The 19749-nt window shown below is 38.8% G+C and overlaps 1 protein-coding gene across 1 annotated transcript; it reads left to right on the forward strand.

The window, feature by feature from the left end:
• The first annotated feature begins 304 nt into the window (after positions 1–304).
• On the forward strand, positions 305–19322 carry ZC3H12D (zinc finger CCCH-type containing 12D). The gene is made up of 5 exons (XM_089668651.1): positions 305–956; positions 8770–8909; positions 13492–13726; positions 14930–15036; positions 17749–19322. The coding sequence occupies exons 1-5, from the start codon at positions 646–648 to the stop codon at positions 18771–18773; spliced, it is 1818 nt and encodes a 605-aa protein (XP_089524777.1). The 5' UTR covers positions 305–645; the 3' UTR covers positions 18774–19322.
• Positions 19323–19749: the final 427 nt, after the last annotated feature.

Raw genomic sequence — 19749 nt, forward strand, 5'->3', positions numbered from 1 at the left:
CATAACCTATACTGATAGAAAGTGAGTGAAAATGGAAAAAGGGAAACAGACCAAAATAAAAACCTTAGAGGATGTAGACTTCTCTGATCTGTCCAAAACAAAATAAAAAGGTTGGCGGTAGCTGGGCTTTAATGAGCAATTGGCAACAAAATGTGAAAAAGTAATAAAAAAATCTAGCTTGGCAGAGTGTTGTGTTTACAAAAAGCAGTAATTACTTTAGTGTGCTATTTTTCATTAGTCATGTTTTCACATTGCAGCATGGCAGTAAAATAGCAATATTTGGCTGCTAGACTGCTGTGACTAATAGAAAATCCCCTAGTTATCTTTAACATGACTTCCTGACCCAAAATTAAAAAAAATGTAAAACCATGTGACAAAGCTTGTTTCATTGTTCATTTATATGTTCACTGACATTCTCTTTTCTTTCTCTGATCTGGAGCAGCTACATCTACTCACCTTCACTACTGAATTAAAGCACACAAAGTGCTCACCAATTTAGTCTTTATCTTCTCTGAAAATTGCCAAAGTAGAATGCAGCTGGAAAAAAATACATTCAAAGCTTTTCTGGAAATCCTTTGAACCTTTCTGATTTGAAAAGGAAATGACAAAAAAATAAAACTATTCTACGGAACCCAACTCAACAACATGGATGGAAGAGATAGAAAGCTGGTTTGGTTTCAAAAACTTGGCTATGCAGAAGAAGAGATAAAGAAAGCATTGGAGAAGCTAGGTGAGAAGGCACTGGATAACGATATTTTACAGGAGCTAATAATCACAGGAAACAGAGCCCAAGCTGACAGAGATGCAACATTTCCAAAAACATTCATGCCAAGGTTGGTGGCTCGGGGGTGCATCAACACAGAAGACACAGAACAAAGAAAACATACAGAGGACAGCAATCATCCTTCCAACAGTTTAAGGGCAATAGTCATAGACGGTAGCAATATAGCAATGAGGTAGGGGTTCATCTAGCCTCAATTTTTTTATGTCTTGTATGTCATAATGCTAAAGTGTATCTAAAAGCCAAGCGATATTAATACTTCTCTGCTCTATCCTAAATTAAAAATAAAAGTTTTGACCTAAGATGGTCAATGCAATGGCTGAACACATTTGAAGATATTAGGAGAAAAACACACAAAATATTCAGTTAACTTACATGTAAATTTAAATAGACATAATCTCATTAAAATTGCTTTATACCAGTGGTGGATATTACATTTTTAAAATCACAACTGGAATGTTATATTATTAAAACAGTATTTTTTTCTTGTCCTGATACTTTTAAATGTTCAGGAACTTCTGGGGTAATGCCAAGCTGCAACAGTACCATTATACAAATTATTAAGGAAGTCTATTTTGCCAGGCTTCAAAAGGTCTTCTTGAGCCTCTAATTTTATTCGTATGCAAGGGTTCCTATTTATGCATTTGCTAGATCCCTATTTACTCTGGCAAGCATATTCCCTGTATATTGCAGATTAAACAATGCCTTCTTCTACTGTATCTTGGCATGCTTAAAAAAAGAAAAAAAAATTGGCTGAAATTTCTAGCTAAAATTTAACTACTGTGTGTCCTTGATATACAATTCCTGTTTGTATCTTACAACCATATAATGACCATAGCAATATTTAGTACATAGATCAGGTATCCGGAGGATATCAGGATCCTTGGTAATGCTTCAGCAAATAACATGTTATAAGCTGACTATAAATTGGCACAATGGTCCTCTTGAAATGTTTTCATACCAGGAACTAAATGCTGAATCAGTGACATACAGGCAGCGAAATTTAGTGCTGAAAATGTAATGTCAATATAAATGATAATACAAGAATTGCGTAAACACATTCATACAACCCTCAAACAACTGCATATTATAAGGAATAGCTAAAACCAGATTTTAAAATTTCTCCTTTGGTATGCTTTGCTACAAAAGTACATCTAAGCTAAGAGTATGGCTTTTATATGGTTATATTTATTAATCTGACAGGGATAAATTTATGGGTTATGATGATAGTTAGGGATTAATTGTAGAGCTAGAAGTAAGGCTACGGGTTAAAAATAAAGACAACAATGTTCATATACTAGAAGCAAATAGGCCATTCACTTTGCACTGAACATGAATGTGGTGAAAATTAACTTTGCAGTGAACATCCACTCATGTGCAAAGAAAAAACAAACAGTACTTTTGCTTGCACATGATTGTATGACAGAGCATCACCTCATTTACTTAGCCAAGAGAAAATTCTCTTGCATAATAGAAATTCACATGCCAAGTGGTCAGCCTATTTGCTTTTAGTAATTCAAACCAATTAGTTCAATTCATAAAACGTTCTTTCTCTAGTTCAGCCAGTATTTGCTCCATGCTGCACCTTATCCAACTGAGATCTCATTTCACAAAGTTACCTATCATGCTTTACGTGCTTTGTAATAGTAGTGGTGTTTTATCTCTACCTGTGTTAATATATAGTGGTGGGCCGGACACTCCCATGTTCGATTCCCAGTTGAACATTCGAACCTAATGAATGTTCGACCGTGAACTTCAAACTCAATGCAAGTCTATGAGACTCGAACTTGTAAATTCAAAAGTGCCAATTTTGAAGGCTTATATGCATTATGCAAGTTATTGGCCATAAAAGGGGTATGGGTACTTGGGTACTGCCCTAAGGGACTTGAATCAGTGAAAAAAAAGTTTAAAAAAGTACCGTTTTTAAAGGGGCAGTCATTTTTCATTTTTTAAAAGTAAAAAAATAAGTAAATTAAAAATACCTTTAAATATCATGCCTGGGGAGTCCCCTTAAACTACCTGCAAACCTGCACATCTGTACAATGTATAGAACCTACTGCAGCAGGACTGACTTTTTAAAAAAAAATTATATTTTTATAAAAAAAACAGCATGGTGTCCCCTCTCTAATCCATACCAGACCCTTTAGGTCTGGTAGGAAGATTAGGAGGGACCCCACAGTAAAAAAAAAAAGGTCAGGTGCAATGCTTTGGCCAGTCACAGCACAATCCATCATCAATCATGGCATCCAGCATTGTCACAACAACAACGACTCGTCCAAATTAAAAAAAATCTGATGCCCGCTGACCTGTCGAGCATTCGCTGCAATCTGACATTTGCCGGTGAGATGTAAACTGGGCGGAGCTAGCTCCACCCAATTGTGCTGTGATTGGCCAAAGCATTACACCTGACCTGTGGTCAGCCGCATTGCTTTGCCCAATCACAATGCACTGTAAGAGAGCAGTGCATTGTGAGGCGCAGTTGGCGAACAGCCAACCGAACACCCTTACCATTCATGTGTTCAGCGTCAGCGAACACATGAACGGCCAATAAAGCCCATCACTACTAATATAACATTGTCTGTCATTTTTTGCTATGCTGCACTGCACTACTTTAACTGACAATTGCGCGGCTATGTAACACTGTACACAAATGACATTTATATATATTTTTTTTCACACAGATAGAGATTTCTTTTGGTGGTATTTGATCACCACCAGGTTTTTTATTTTTAATCATATAATTAAAAAAAAAGACCATAAATGTTGAAAAAAAACCCTATATTTTTTACTTTCTGCTATAAAACATATTCAGTGAAAAAAATAAATCATAAATTTAGGGCAAAATGTATTGTGCTTCATGTTTTGGTAAAAGAAAAAAAAAAATCCCAATTAGTGTATATCAATTGGTTTGCGTGAAAGTTATACTGTTTACAAACTATGGGATATATACTAGAATTTCTATTTATTTATTTATTTTTATTTATTTTTATACTAGTAATGGTGATGATCAAAGACTTATAGCAGGACTGTGATAGTGCGGAGGGAAATCTGACACTAGCTGGCGCACGGACTAACTGACATTGACATCACCAGTGACACTAATATAGTCAGCAGTGCTAAAAACTATGCACTGTCACTGTCCTGCTGCTCCATTGAAAAGTGATCCAAGTGTTTTTGACAGGTGGTGAGGAGGTGATATGTTGCCTCCTCACCACCTGATTTAAACCCATGCTTGGATTGGGACACGGTAGTATGGCAATTAGAAGTTTAAATCTGATGTTAGGAGGCGACACTGGGCAACATTGGGCCCGGTGATGACTTCTCTCATGTTGTTCAGGTAGACCTCCACCTCTTTATTGTTGCCTAGCCCTTGCGGTAGAGAATATTCACTTTCAAACTGAATTTTTACTTATTTTAGTGAATGAGGGGAAACAAAGTGAAAATTCTAAGACTGGATGATCGCACACCTCAAATCATGGCAAAAAATCTTTCTTTATTTCATCGGTTAAAAATAGGACATTGACAGCACATCAGCACACACAGATAACAGGGTTTGCACGTTTCACATCTCACTGACGTTATAATCAGGGTTATGGATTTTTTTGTCATGGTTTAAGGGGGCGGTCATCCATTCTTAACATTTGCAGGTTCTCCGACGCAAACCGGATCTGTACCCTGTGTTGTGTCTGGTTGGCAAGTGGTGGACTGACTTGGAGCAGTACATTTTCCCTTGCAAGTGGAATTTTTCTTTGCAAAGAATACCCAATCATGTACAAGGAAAATAAAAAAAAAACAAGATTTTTGCTTACGCATGATTGCATGATTGAAGTCATCACAGCTTTGCTCCTTTTACTAAGTTAAGTAAATTTTCTCTTTGCAATGTGAATTTTCTTATAGCTTAGTGAATGAGAATAAATTGTGTTGACTGAATTTGATCTTTATTTTGCCTCATTCACTAAGGCAGATGAAAATGAGTTTTTTTAAAATAAAAATTTGTTTAACTGCCCATTCACATATATGCGGATTGGATGTGGTTTGAACCGTATCCAATGCACATTACATGTGAAATAACATTGCTTCCTACGGTGCCTGTTCACGTATGTCCGGTGCACTGGCGGTGCAGATTCAGTGCGGTTTCAATGTAATTTTAAAAGAGTCATGTCCAATTTCTTCAAGGAGCAGGGCCCTCCTATCCCTCTTGTATTGAACTGTATTGTTGCTGTATTGTCTCCCGTTATATAGTAAAGCGCTGAGCAAACGGTTGGCGCTATATAAATCCTGTATAATAATAATAATTTCTGGACAGTACGGTCCGGTTCAGGTGCTGATTACAGGCTAATGACTTCTATGGGAACCGCATATGTGTGAACAGGATAAGATCCTGAGCTGATCCTTTCCTGAACCTGATGTAACCCTGATGTGAACCGCTGAACAACTACTGTATAAATTAGCTGTGAAACCTGAACTTCAATCCGCAACAGATATGTGTAAGGGCCAGTTCACACTACAAAAATGCACTCCGGATGCATTCCTCATATATTTTTGCAAACAGTTCACACCACACGCAGTTCCAGTGCAGTTTGCTATGTTCCAGTATGTGCAGAAACAATGCAGCATGTTCTATTTTTTTTTTCTGCACTGGAAACTGACCGGAACTGACTGCACTAGTGTTAACAAGGGGCATTGGAATACATGGAGAATACTGTGCATGCACTTTTGATGCAGAAGAAAAATGCACTGGACTGCATCTAGTGTGAACTAGCCCTAATTCAGCTCTAAAGTGAACTTGCTTTACTCCTTCAGTACATCAGGGCCAGTATGTTCAAATGGATATGTGCACTTTCAAATAAAGTGCAATAATCCTTTTTGCTGTCCCCCTGCATAAAGTACTTCTATCTCCCCACTATAGACGAATACTTACCTCTATCTCCCCAACACAGCGATGCTTTCATGCTTAAGAAAATTCTTCTCCATCTTTACAAATGTCTATAGGGCTGTCTCTTGAGGCAGGAGACTCTCACAAGATGGCCACATGGAAGTGGGAATTCACTAAGATGTAAAGAAAAGTAAACCTGTATGGTTAATAGTATTTGTGAAACCCTCTGTTATTATCAAGGCCGGGCCGGGACGGGGGGGTTGGTGGCTTTAGGGGCTGAAGTCCTGGGCACAGCAACTTTCTGGTGTTAGTTACATAGTTAGTCCAGTTGAAAAAAGACAAAAGTCCACCCAGTTCAACCATTAAAAAAAAGTCCCGGCCCGGTGTGAGGTCATTTAGATGTCAGCAGGTGTGCTAGAAGATAAACGCTAGTGCACGGGAACTGTGTGCAACTTTGCAAGTAATGCATTTGGCTGGCATATCCTCCTCTCTAAGGCTGTGTAATGATGCGTGGATTTTCCTGTAAACTGACTGCTGGAGTGGTTAACTCCGTACCTCCCAGAACGCACTCTCCAGCTACAGACACAGCTGATCACGTGATGTGGTAAAAGGCCAATCACAGCGGCCTTTTACCACGTGATCAGCCGTGTCCAAGGACACGCTGATCACCGGGAAATGCAATTGCCGGTTCTCGGCTGCACTTTCCTCACGCTGTGAGGAAAGTACTGCTGAGAACCGGCAGTTGTCAGAGCAGGGATGAGCACCGATCATCAGGGCACTGATGGTCAGTGCCCTGATTATTGGTGCCTAGCAGTGCCACTCATCAGTACTGCCCACCTGTGCCCAGCAGTGCACCCACCTGTGCCCAGCAGTGCCGCTCACCTGTGCCCATCAGTGCCACCCAGAAGTGCCACCACTCAGTGCCGCCCAGCTGTGCCACCAGTCAGTGCCAAGCAGTTGCGCCAGTCAGTGCTCAGCAGTGCAGCCTGTCAATGCCCAGCAGTGACACCTGTCAGTGCCAACTATAAGTACCCATCATCAGTGCCAGCTCATCAGTGCCGCCTATATCTGTAATGTAATGTATTGTAGCTTACTAATCATTAGATGTGGTGGCTGCATTCATTTTCTTTTTTTAGGCTTTTTCCCTGTTTTTCTCTGATGATCTGGCCAGTAACACGCCTCCTGTATTAGAGTGCCACCACTCTGGATGAAGGAGCACAGGAGGCAGATTTGGACAGCAGCATTGTCAGATTTAGACCTTGGTCACACCAATCTGACTTTGAAATCACGTGACTTCACTTGAAGTCGCAGGATTTCAAAGTAGAATGGCAATTCGACTTCAGGTGCGATTTGTAGATGTCTATGCAAGTCGCACCTGAACTTGCAATAAGTAGTGCATGCACTACTTTCAAAATCGGTGCGACTCCGACCAAGTCAGAATCACACCGATATGACCGCTTCAATTGCCGACAAAATAGTGCAACTTGTAATGCGATTTGAAACTATCAAATCGCATGACAAGTCACACCGGTATAACTGGGCACTTAAATACAATAACAAACTGAAGCCAAATTCCAGATAACACTTTATAATCAATTACAGCAAACAGTTTGTTTCAATTTGGGAGAAAGGTTTCAGATAAATAAATAAAATCTGATCATTGTAAGCACCCCTGCCAGTGTTAAGTGGTTTGTCTTATCCTTGCAACTGCAAGAGAGGTTTTCTGTTGGAAAACAACAGACGCACTGACTGGATCTTTAGATGAAAATAGAAGAAAAAAAAACTTAAAAAATGGAAACTAATAAATGCTCTTGGCTTTAATAAACAAAAGCCACTGATAGGTGTAGAGTATGAAAATCACATTCATTTTTTGTTATCCCTTTGCAGTTTATTGTTCAGCCTGAAGAATTACATTAAATAAAAAACACTGATCGGTATAAAGTGCAGACATCCAGCGGTGACTACACATATCTATAGCAGCTTTTAGAGTCCCTGATTTGTCTGAATTCTGTGCTTTTCTGATCAGGCAAAGCTGTGGCTCTTCCTGGAAATACTGAAGTTCACCAACCTATTACACACTACTATACGCAGGGCCGATGCTAGACTATTTTGCATCCTAGGCAAGACCAGCTACTTGTGCCCCTCCCCCATTTTTTTTTTTAAAACAGTAGAAAATATTAAATCAACAAAACATGAAACTGCTAAATTTCTTTTAATTTGCAAAAATAAGTGCCATAAGATAGCTCTGACAGATCCCAGGCTGGAATTCCCCAGACAATGAGATAAAAATGCTGTGACTGCAGGCAGCCCAGCCCACACACACACACAGTGAGAACACTTGAATTGAACGATCCCACACAGTGACAGATCCGACACAACACACCACCACCAACACTGACACAGATCAGCAGGCACTAGAAAAGCAGGCCGTGGGCTCATGATGATATCATCACTCACTGACACATTGCACATGTTATGGATGGCCGGCCGGGTCACACTTACAGAGAAATGAGACATCAGTGTCAGACATTACCTTCCTCAGCAGGCGCAGCTCTACCTCTGCTGATGAATTGGAAGAGAAGGGCTGGAACTCAACAGTGATCCGCAGCGGCGACCCAGCTTGCAGTAAGGCACTGAGTCTGAGAGGAACACTGGAAGGAGCGGCAGCTCAGCTGCTACACTGACCCCAGACACCCGGCATCTTCCTCTGTCCTTTCTTCCTCCCCTCTGCCGCCCCTCCTTTCAGCTGAAGGATCATTCATGATGTGGCGGTGTCCCACACAGAGAGAGTGCCGGCCTGTGCTGCGCCCAGGTGCCCCTAGGTGGCAGTGCGCCCTAGGCAGCCGCTTAGTTTGACTAGTGATAGCACCGGCCCTGCCTATAGGAGAGTAAGGCAGTCCATTATACTGATGGGCTAGTAGGAATGAATGAATAAGGGGAAGGTTGTCTGGCAGACTTCAACAATACCAGATAAGTGTAGGCATCTCAAAGTGTGTGCCCTTTATAACCATGAGCACCTTTTTTATGTTTTGGTTAAAGTGACAGTAATTTGAAGTAATTCAATGTAATACTAAACATGCAACTGATATTACAATTTTATTTCTACTCACAGTCATGGGTGCAAGACATTTTTCTCATGCAGAGGCATAGAAATTGCGGTGGACTGGTTTAGAAAGAGAGGACATGGCTACATTAAGGTGTTTGTGCCTTCCTGGAGAAAGGAACAGCCAAGAATTGATTCACCCATATCAGGTACGTGTGTATCTGCTTAACAAAGCCAAACAGAAGAAATGAATGGTTTGTTAAAGAATGTCACGAATGGAAAGAAGTCGTAAAATGAATCTCCTTCTGCATATAGAAATACATGTTTGACTATGTTGACTGAATCATTCTTCTTATAAGATGAATAAAATATTGTATGACAGGTGTGACTGACAAAACATTGGAGGTTTATTTCTTAAAGTTACAGGGAGATAGTGGACCTTCTGTATTGCCTGGCAAATATAGGCTTTAAAGAGGGTTGAGAACCAGGGTCTAAGGAACCAGGAGGTGTTCATGAATGCATCCCTCAACCCATACGGAAGAAAAATATTTCAAAATATATTTCAATAAATATATATATATATATACAAATATATGTAAAAATATATGTTAAAAAAATTTGAAGAATATATTTTAAAAAATATATTTTTTTAATATACATTCTTCAGATTTTTTTTAACATATAAAAAAGTCATTTTAACTAGAGATGAGCGAATTATTCAAAAATTCGATTCGGCTGATTCGCCGAATTTGAGGAAGAAATTCGATTCGATGCGAATTAATTCGCAACGAATTTAACTTATTAAAAGGGTTTCTAGGCTTCAGAGAGCCTTTAAATTAGTGCAGAACACTGTACCTTTAATTTAAATGCCCTTGGAGATGAGGAAGGACAAGGAGAAGGAGAAGGAGAAGGATGAGAAGAAGGAGAAGGAGAAGGATGAGGAGAAGGAGAAGGATGAGAAGAAGGAGAAGGATGAGAAGAAGGAGAAGGATGAGAAGAAGGAGAAGGATGAGAAGAAGGAGAAGGAGAAGGATGAGAAGAAGGAGAAGGAGAAGAATGAGAAGATGGAGAAGGAGAAGGATGAGAAGAAGGAGAAGGAGAAGGATGAGAAGAAGGAGAAGGAGAAGGATGAGAAGAAGGAGAAGGAGAAGGATGAGAAGAAGGATGAGAAGAAGGAGAAGGATGAGAAGAAGGAGAAGGAGAAGGATGAGAAGAAGGAGAAGGATGAGAAGAAGGAGAAGGATGAGAAGAAGGATGAGAAGAAGGAGAAGGATGAGAAGAAGGAGAAGGAAACAAATAGACACAATGTTTCAACCGCTGTATGGAGGGAATGTCACAGAACTGTCAGAAATAGCGGAGCTCTGCAGATACACTTAGCGGAGCTCTGCAGATAGATACAGCGGTTGAAACATAGGCTATGTTTCAACCGCTGTATGGAGTGAATGTCTGAGAACTGTCAGAAATAGGCTATTTCTGCAGAGCTCCGCTATTTCTGACAGTTCTGTGACATTCCCTCCATACAGCGGTTGAAACATTGTATCTATTTGTTTCCATTTATGGAAACAAATAGATACAATGTTTCAACCGCTGTATGGAGTGAATGTCACAGAACTGTCAGAAATAGGCTATTTCTGACAGTTCTGTGACATTCCCTCCATACAGCGGTTTCAACCGCTGTATGGAGGGAATGTCACAGAACTGTCAGAAATAGGCTATTTCTGACAGTTCTGTGACATTCCCTCCATACAGCGGTTGAAACATTGTATCTATTTGTTTCCATTTATGGAAACAAATAGATACAATGTTTCAACCGCTGTATGGAGGGAATGTCACAGAACTGTCAGAAATAGCTGAGCTCTGCAGATACACTTAGCGGAGCTCTGCAGATACACTTTTTGCCGGCTTGGAATTCTTCTTATTTTCATCCTACTTCTTCTTCTTCTTCATCCTCATCCTCATCCTCTTCTTCTTCTGAGGATGAGGATGAAGAAGAAGAAGAAGAAGTAGGATGAAAATAAGAATTCCAAGCCGGCAAAAAGTGTATCTGCAGAGCTCCTCTAAGTGTATCTGCAGAATAGAGGAGCTCTGCAGATACACTTTTTGCCGGCTTGGAATTCTTCTTATTTTCATCCTACTTCTTCTTCTTCTTCTTCTTCTTCATCCTCATCCTCAGAAGAAGAAGAAGAGGATGAGGATGAGGATGAAGAAGAAGAAGAAGTAGGATGAAAATAAGAAGAATTCCAAGCCGGCAAAAAGTGTATCTGCAGAGCTCCTCTAAGTGTATCTGCAGAATAGAGGAGCTCTGCAGATACACTTTTTGCCGGCTTGGAATTCTTCTTATTTTCATCCTACTTCTTCTTCTTCTTCTTCATCCTCATCCTCAGAAGAAGAAGAAGAGGATGGGGATGAGGATGAAGAGAAAGAAGAAGAAGAAGTAGGATGAAAATAAGAAGAATTCCAAGCCGGCAAAAAGTGTATCTGCAGAGCTCCTCTATTCTGCAGATACACTTAGAGGAGCTCTGCAGATACACTTTTTGCCGGCTTGGAATTCTTCTTATTTTCATCCTACTTCTTCTTCTTCTTCTTCATCCTCATCCTCTTCTTCTTCTTCTGAGGATGAGGATGAAGAAGAAGAAGAAGAAGTAGGATGAAAATAAGAATAATTCCAAACCGGCAAAAAGTGTATCTGCAGAGCTCCTCTATTTCTGACAGTTTTCTGACTTTCACATTTAGAGCGGTTGAAACATTGTATCTGTTTCCGAATAAAAACATCTGTATCCTAAATGGAAACAAATAGATACAATGTTTCAACCGCTGTACATGTGAAGGAACTGTCAGAGAACTGTCAGAAATAGCGGAGCTCTCTGCAGGGACACTTTTGCCGGCTGATCGGTAAAAATCCGATTCGCGCACCCGAAGTAGGCTAATATTCGGATTCGACGCGAATCGAATTTTTCCTGAAATTCGAATCGAATTCCACTTCGCCTGGTTCGATTCGCTCATCTCTAATTTTAACATATATTTTTACATATATTTGTAAATGCATTCCAAAAATGTAGATGTGTATTTTTAAAGACACACAGTATATTTGAAATGTATTTTTAAAAATATTTTTCATATATTTTGTAATAAAAACGCATTTCAACATGCAATATATATATATATATATATATATATATATATATATATATATATTGAATATGGCTAAAATTGTAGCATTTCAAATATATGGCAATATATTTTGGAAGAATATTTTTAAAATATATTTTAAATATATTTTTCTTCCATGTGGGAAGGAATGATGCTGTAGATAGCTCTCAGGTTATGACCCAACAACAGCTAGCAGCAGGCAGAAATGAAGCATGGTACAATATCGGCAGACAAGATCATCACAGTCAAACAGGCAAAAGGTCATGGCGGGCAGATGAAAAGTATTGCTCAGAAACAGGAAAAGTGAATATTTTCTGACAAAAATGATTTTTTTTTCTAAAAACTTTAGACAAGTAAACATAGAAATACTAAATAAAACACACCTTTTCCTTTTTTTTTTTTTAGTCAAGTTGGTTTAAAAATAAATAGCGTTACTCCACATAAATAGTGTGCATTGTATTCTGTAATTTGGGCTCTTTAAAATGACACTAAAATTATGATACTGGTAGAAAACATTGCAAAGTTATTTACAAATTAAGTAAAAATGTTTTTTTTTTTTTTATAATTTTGCACTTTTTTAAATATGAAATTTGTACATATATGTTAAAGGTGTAAAAATATTAACAAACAAAACAAACTAAACCAAAAAACGTTTAAATATTATTAGTTAATAAAATAAATAAAAAAACAGATCAGCAGGGAAATACTAACTGAATGGAGAAAAAGAATGAGTTAATTAGGGCTGATTGGAGTAAACTATGATTTAATAAGGGGTTAAAGAAGAACATTTAATTAAAAAAACAACAACTTTTTTTACTTGTCAGGTTGCTTTAACTGATGTCATCTGCAGATCAAGTTCATCCCTTTGATCTGTAGACGAATAAATAGAAAAATATAAAATGAAACTTGGGGGCTGATTTACTAAAGGCAAATAGACTATGCAAGTGCATTTGCTCCAGAGCTTAGTAAATGAGGTAAAGCTTCCCTTTGCCAAAAATACCCAATCAGCAACAGCATTTTTTCTTGCACATGCTTGGATGATGGAAGTCAGCAGAGCTTCTGCTGATTTACTAAGCTTTGAAGCAACTGCACTTGTAGAGTGCACAATCTAATTGCCTGTAGTAAATCAACCCCAATGTTTCTTTGCATGTTCCTATATTGGAGGCTGAGCATTGTTGTTGTTATCAATTGACATTGACAGACTGCTTTTTTTGACAGCTCCAGCTGTCAGAACTTTCTCTGTGTACTGGGCAATGCCTCTTTGATTAATCAGAGCTGAATTGTTGAGTACTGGGACAGAGGAGGTCCTGGAAGTAGGGCAGAAGGACTTGATGTGTTATAGATGCCCTGTGTACAATGGTGACATTTTTTTGTCCGTGTCTAACACACCCAGAGTCTGCATTGGATATACTTATAGCTCGTAAAAAGCTAGTAAAGGTCAGATGAGTGCAAATAATAACTGCACACTTATGTGATATTTTGCATGTAAAACTGATGTTTAGATAAGAAAAGAATCATGAAAAAAACCAAGTTAAAATAATCCACACAGCTTTATGAGTTGATAAGACCACATTGATTATAGATTTTCCTAATACAAGATTGTGTTCAGTTAACTTATTTTAAATGTTTTGGTTTTTATAGACAAGCACATTCTTGATGATCTGGAAAAGAAAATGATTCTAGTTTACACTCCATCTAGAAACATTAACGGAAAAAGGATTGTATGCTACGATGATCGCTACATTGTCAAACTGGCCTTTGAGAAAGATGCCATCATTGTATCCAATGATAACTATCGTGACCTACAGAGTGAAAATGTACACTGGAAACGCTTCATAGAAAAAAGATTGCTAATGTATTCCTTTGTAAATGATAAGTAAGTTACAATATCTTAATATGTTTCATTTAGTCATATTATTGTTATGTTAACCCCATTCATTTTCGGAATTTGTTTTGTATCTTTGGCAATTGTTTCATATACTCTTTGGTCCAGGTGGGTTTGAAAATTTTGCGGTTTTTCCGGAAGATTGCTATATATGCGATATATTATCGAATCAGATGGATTCTGATTAGAAGGATTCAATATTTTTCGGACGCTAGTCCAACCCACCAAAAGAAATGGCATGAGCTGTTTGGACAATGTTTACTTCTGTCATATGCATCCAAATTAATGAATGAAACAACATTTGTATCTATTCTTTATCCAAATCCAAATGATCAAACAACTTTGAAAATTGAATTCATTGCCCAATGTCACTACTATTGCATCATAAAACAAATGCATTAGTTAATTTCATTATAACTTTTTTTTTGGATTCATTGACATTCACTACTGAATCAATTTGGAGATTTGTATACATCTGTATCTACAAAAATTACATTTTCATCCGAAAAATAATAGAAATGAAGAAAAACACACATGCCTAGTGGATACATTGACAAATGGCAGCAGATATAATGTAGTGTTGCCAAACAATCAGAATTTTTCTGTAAGCTTACTTTTTTTGCAAAAGGATGATGGGAAAACTCCAGTGTGCTGAAACAGAACAATTTGTTGCAGCCAGACCTTTTGGAAAGCCACAAACAAATGTATTACATAAAACTCTACCTATAGCTGAAATAAGACTTTTGTGTGGACTAATCTTTTAATAAATTTCTGTTTGTAACCTGCATTACCTGTGTGTAGTATTTACATAGTAATTAGCATTTCTATGAATAAGGGAACCACACTGGAATGGCACAGCCTTACATCAGCTTTAACTATACCTATAAAAAATGCAAAAAAATGTCATATGAGTACAGAGTTGCATGACCGCGCAATTGTCATTCAAAGCGTCACAGTGCTGAAAACTGAAAATTGGCCTGGGCAGGAAGAGGTGAAAGTGCCCAGTGTTGAAGTGGTTAAGTTCACTGGAACAAACAGAAATAGTCCATAGATTACTTACATTTTTTACATAAATTCTGGACCCTCTGCCTAAACAGTGACAAAAATGACTAAATAAAATGGTGACTTCCACATTGCTAATGTTTTTTAGATTTTTTTAAAATCTTCTGATACTATTTATTTATGTTCATTTAGATTTATGCCTCCAGATGATCCATTAGGACGTCATGGACCTACAATCTCCAATTTTCTCAGGAAAACACATGCTCCATTTGATCCAGAAAGACAACCTTGTCCATATGGTATGTTTTATTTAACATCACTCACAAATTACATTTATCTTTACCAGAGGTTTTGTCAGGCTTTGGCAGCCATTCGGGCAATACACACACCTTGCTAAACAGAAGGATCTGTTTATAGAACAGCTCATTGATTAAGAAGTTCCATTCCAAAATCTTTTTATGAATTGACTTCTCTTTTATTGAACTGTATTGTAAATAGACCATATCAAAATCACATTAAAAACATAAATAAGGACACATGCTGAAATCTTGCACTTAGTACAATGAATGAGATGGTTGGAAAAACAGTAAATTCCATTTATCAAAGCCTGGGGAGAGTGAGAAACCTTTTTCAATTTGACAAAGACTCCATCAAGAATGACAGGGGGACAATGTTGGTATAAACAGTGCATTGCCATTATCCTAAACAACAGGTAATGCATGAACTTTGCTACATAATAAGGCTACTTTCACACTGATCCAGTGCAAAAATTCAGCAAAAACATATAGGTGTTTTTACCGTGCTTTTGCTGCTCTTTCTGAGCGTTAGTAAAGGACACGTGACTTAAAAACTGCACCAAAATGCTTTTCAGAGGCATTTTTCAGGCATTTTCTATTAATTTCAATGGGAAGAGGTGTTTTAGGGCATTTTTTTAAACTCGCCAAACATACCCCAAAGATGCTGCAAGCAGGAGTTTTTACACTGCACTGCAAGCACAATGCCTCAGTGTGAAAACATACATAGATATACATTCACATACATAAGGAAGTGTTTTTCTTGAGCTTTTCAGGTGCTTTTTTTTTAACGCAAAACCGCTTCAAAAACTCCTCAGTGTGAACGTAGTCTAAGTCCAGAACTCAAAGCCATCCTTTTTATGAAAGCTTTCCGTCAATGAAGGTCAGCTTTAAATGACTCCTTGATTTTTCCCTGGCAGTGCCACAAGGCAATATGAAGGACAATTTTGCTAAAAATTCAAATTTAAAAATAACTTTGCAGAGAAATCAAGTTTAGCATTTTTTTCATGCCTACTCCAGGCTCAGTCCTAAGAGTGTTGAACTTATTTGTCAAAGAAGAGGTGGACAACCCATCAGTTAAGTCAGGGATAGGCAACCTTAACCTTCCTGGCGGTATTCCTGAGAGTAGCTCGGGGTAAACTTTCAGTACCAAAAGCGGTAACCTCGAGCTACACTCGGGATTACCCTGCAGCGTTGCTCCGAGATCCCTGTTTCACTTACCTTGTCCTGCGCTCCCATGATGTCCCCCCCAGAGCGTCCCCGGCCATCTCCTTTGGCTGATGCCGGCATCCGTCTTCCATGTGAGCGTCGGGACGTACGGGGGATGGAACCGGCGGGAAATTAAAAAATTGAGTGACAGTCACTCAATTCACTAAAATCTCATAGTATAACAATACTATATCAAACCATTTCACATACATTTTGTCCCTAGTGCTTTGTCCTGTGCCCTGCCCGCATTTTTACTGTTGTTTCTGCCTGGAAACTGAGAAACGTCAATGCCATCCAAAAAGCGTCCCTTTAGGTCAAAAGCGGTTTTAGACCAGCTAGAAAACAGCGATAGTAAATTAGAACCACTTGCAGAATTGAGTGATAATGATTCGTGGGGGAAATTCATCATCAGACACTGAAAACGATTTTGCGACTTTACTCAGTGATGTGCGAACTTGGCCCTATATTTCAAATTTCAGTGTTTTTAGTTTGATTACATTATTGAATTAAATGTATTATTATGTTATTATTTATGATTATTTATTATATTATAAATTATGATTTTTTGTTTCAAATTTTATCATGCCCGGGATGTTTACTAGACTCTTGTTTGGACAGATTTCAGTGAGTTATTCCTAAAAATTAAAGGCCTACAATAAAAAAACGACATATTTCCATGCAATAAAATGTACCACTTTGAGCACAGAAATTTTGACATAATCAGACCGCTAGGAAGGTTAAAGAGGGGGAGATCTACCTGAACAACATGGGAGGAGGAGAAGATCACCGGGCACAGTGTTGCCTCCTCGCCTGATTTAAACCCCTAATTGCCATACTTATCGCAACATATCCACTCCTCACCACCTGTCAAACACACTTGAATCGCTTTCAAGAGGAGTAGCAGTGCCTGCTGCACTTGCAGGTGTGGTGCACTTTCTGAAAGCACATCAAAACTCCTGCACTCCTGTATACCTGCAGGATATACTAGAAGTCTAAAGCTAAGTACAGCAAACCTGCAGGAATCGGAGTGAAAGCAGGCCTATACTATTATTCCCAGTGTCTTGCTTCACACTGACCTGAAGATCTCTGCTTTCCTGCTGTTGGAAGCTTTCTAGAGATCGTTAGCTGGGATACAAGGTAGAGAGCAGGTAGTATCACTCCGCATGGGACAGGAACCGGCACTACAGAGGAGGCATTGGCTTATGCGACTCTTGCTCCCTACTAGAGATCCAACTTTATAAGTAGTCCCTCTGCATTGCACTCTGTTTGATGCTCTGGGATGGCGGGTCAGAAAGCCCAGGCCGTGATCTACTAGTCACCTGGCTGTGATCTACTGGTAATCGTGATCTACTAGTCCCTCGACTAAAGTAGATTATGTCTGTAGGTCTTTATTTGCCATTTTCTCTAAATGTATTGTACTGTTTAGCTATTAATTGCTTTTTGTTAAACACAGTTTTTGAAACTATATTCCTAAAATATTATTAAAATGATTTGTTCTTCTCCATTCAGGACAAAAATGCACTTATGGCATCAAGTGCAAATTTTCCCATCCAGAAAGACTAAATCAGCAGCAGCTATCAGTTGCAGATGAACTAAGGGCCAAAACAAAGCATGCCTTCATAGAGTCTGAACATTGTAATGAGTTGTTGTCAAAAGGTCATGCAAGGTTCAACCCGGTTTTCTCCCTTCCAAGCTTCTACAAGTGGCCAGAACAATTTACGGATACCAAAGAAATATCTCCAAGTTTAAAGATGAAGCAGATACCAGAGGAAAGGCAGCCGGGGTACTCTGATATGAGTAAATGGGCTGACAGCAGTTGCCATCAAAAATCAGCCCTAAACACATTAGAAGGACAAAATCCAATTCTGCACAGGGAAGTGAGTATTACAGAACATGTATTTTCTGCAGTGCATATGTGCAAATGGACTCATCCACAGTCAGATGGTGAACAAACACAATATAGAATGACAGATCTAAATCACTGTTGTAGCTGTAATTACATTCATACCAACTGCTTCCTCAATCCTCACGCACATAGCATGGACTGTACGCGCACCAAACAACATTACCTTCCTTGTAACTTTTTGACTCTTCCTCATAACTTCCATACACAAAGTGGGTGTTGTGAACATCAAGGAAGAAGACAATTGCCTTGTTTGCATGAACATAATGGACATTTAGGAAATAGCAGGAAACATACACATCGTCAAAGAATAGACACTTTATTGTACCCTGAAATTGAGAAAGATATTTATAAGGAACCAAATGATCACCTGATTCAGCGACAGAATCCCACCATAATGAAACCATCCTGGAACCATGGCCAATTTACTAGGAATGACTGCTTATCTTCAGTTCTAAAGGATAATTGTAGACTTTCGACAGATACTCATTTGAATCAAAGAAAAGAAATATATGCTTTATTATGTGGTGTTTATACAAATGTAGAGATTGATCAAGTTATGGCTTCAAACCCAGAGACCACTAACATTCCAGAATTAGCTGCCTTAATTCAAAAAACTAGAAGGAGTTGACCATTTTGTAGAACATCCAGAGCTAAAATATAGGGGAACATCACCTTCAGGACAACTATGAAAGTCTTTCATAAATTTACAATCATTTGGGAATAAATCAACAGCATTAGTAATAATTGAAATGCAATGTATAGTCAAAATCCCACATGTAATAATTAAACCCTGCTTGTCTGCTCCTGAGGTGAGAGTACGAGAGTTGAGAATTTTTTCCTCAAGTCTCTGGCTTATGGCAGGTCTTTCTCTTGCATGTTTTTATGTGTGTGTGTGCAGAGTGGTCCCTCAATGTCAGAAGTGGTCAGCCGGTAGCCCCTGGTTGAAATCTTCATTTATCTGATTTCACTGATGCTCCCTATTCAAGTGTAGTCTGGGCCTCAGTAGTAGAGGCTGATTGGACTTGGGACATCTGACCAGTAAAAGGCATTCACTGACCCTTTGTATTTATAGGGATGCAAGTACTACTTCGCTCTACACACGGGTAATAATTCACTTCAGAATATTCACAAATTGCAGCATAAATTAAAACAAGAATAAATCTGATTCATGCTGCTATTTAGCACTGCTATCTTGCCTCAAACCTCGTGTCTGTAAATGAACCTCAGCACCTCATTTAGAAACTGTACAGTGATGATGCACTGTGAGCTTTTTTGCAGCTGTAGGGTCTATGTCGAGGGTCGGCAACCCGTCATTTGTTGTCTACCTGTTGACCACAGGCAGGTGATAGGTAGACCACAAATAGTCCCTGTCCCCTCCTACCCCCAGTCTCCTCCGCTGCTGCTGTCATTGTCAGTGCACAGCGGAGAGCGGAGGACAGCACAGCTCAGGATGGAGGGCGGGAGGAGGATCTGGCCAAATTAACTTTACCTGACCAGATTCTGAGGTCACGGCATTGGGAGGGGATGGCTTTCTGGGCTGAAGACAGAAAGCAGGCCTGCAGGCAGACTCCAGTCCTTCTAAGTCCCCTGCACAATACCATGTC

This window comes from Staurois parvus, unplaced genomic scaffold (genome assembly GCF_062004578.1).
Source record: "Staurois parvus isolate SC_StPar_1 unplaced genomic scaffold, SC_StPar_1.0 ptg000059l, whole genome shotgun sequence".
Lineage (NCBI taxonomy): Eukaryota > Metazoa > Chordata > Amphibia > Anura > Ranidae > Staurois > Staurois parvus.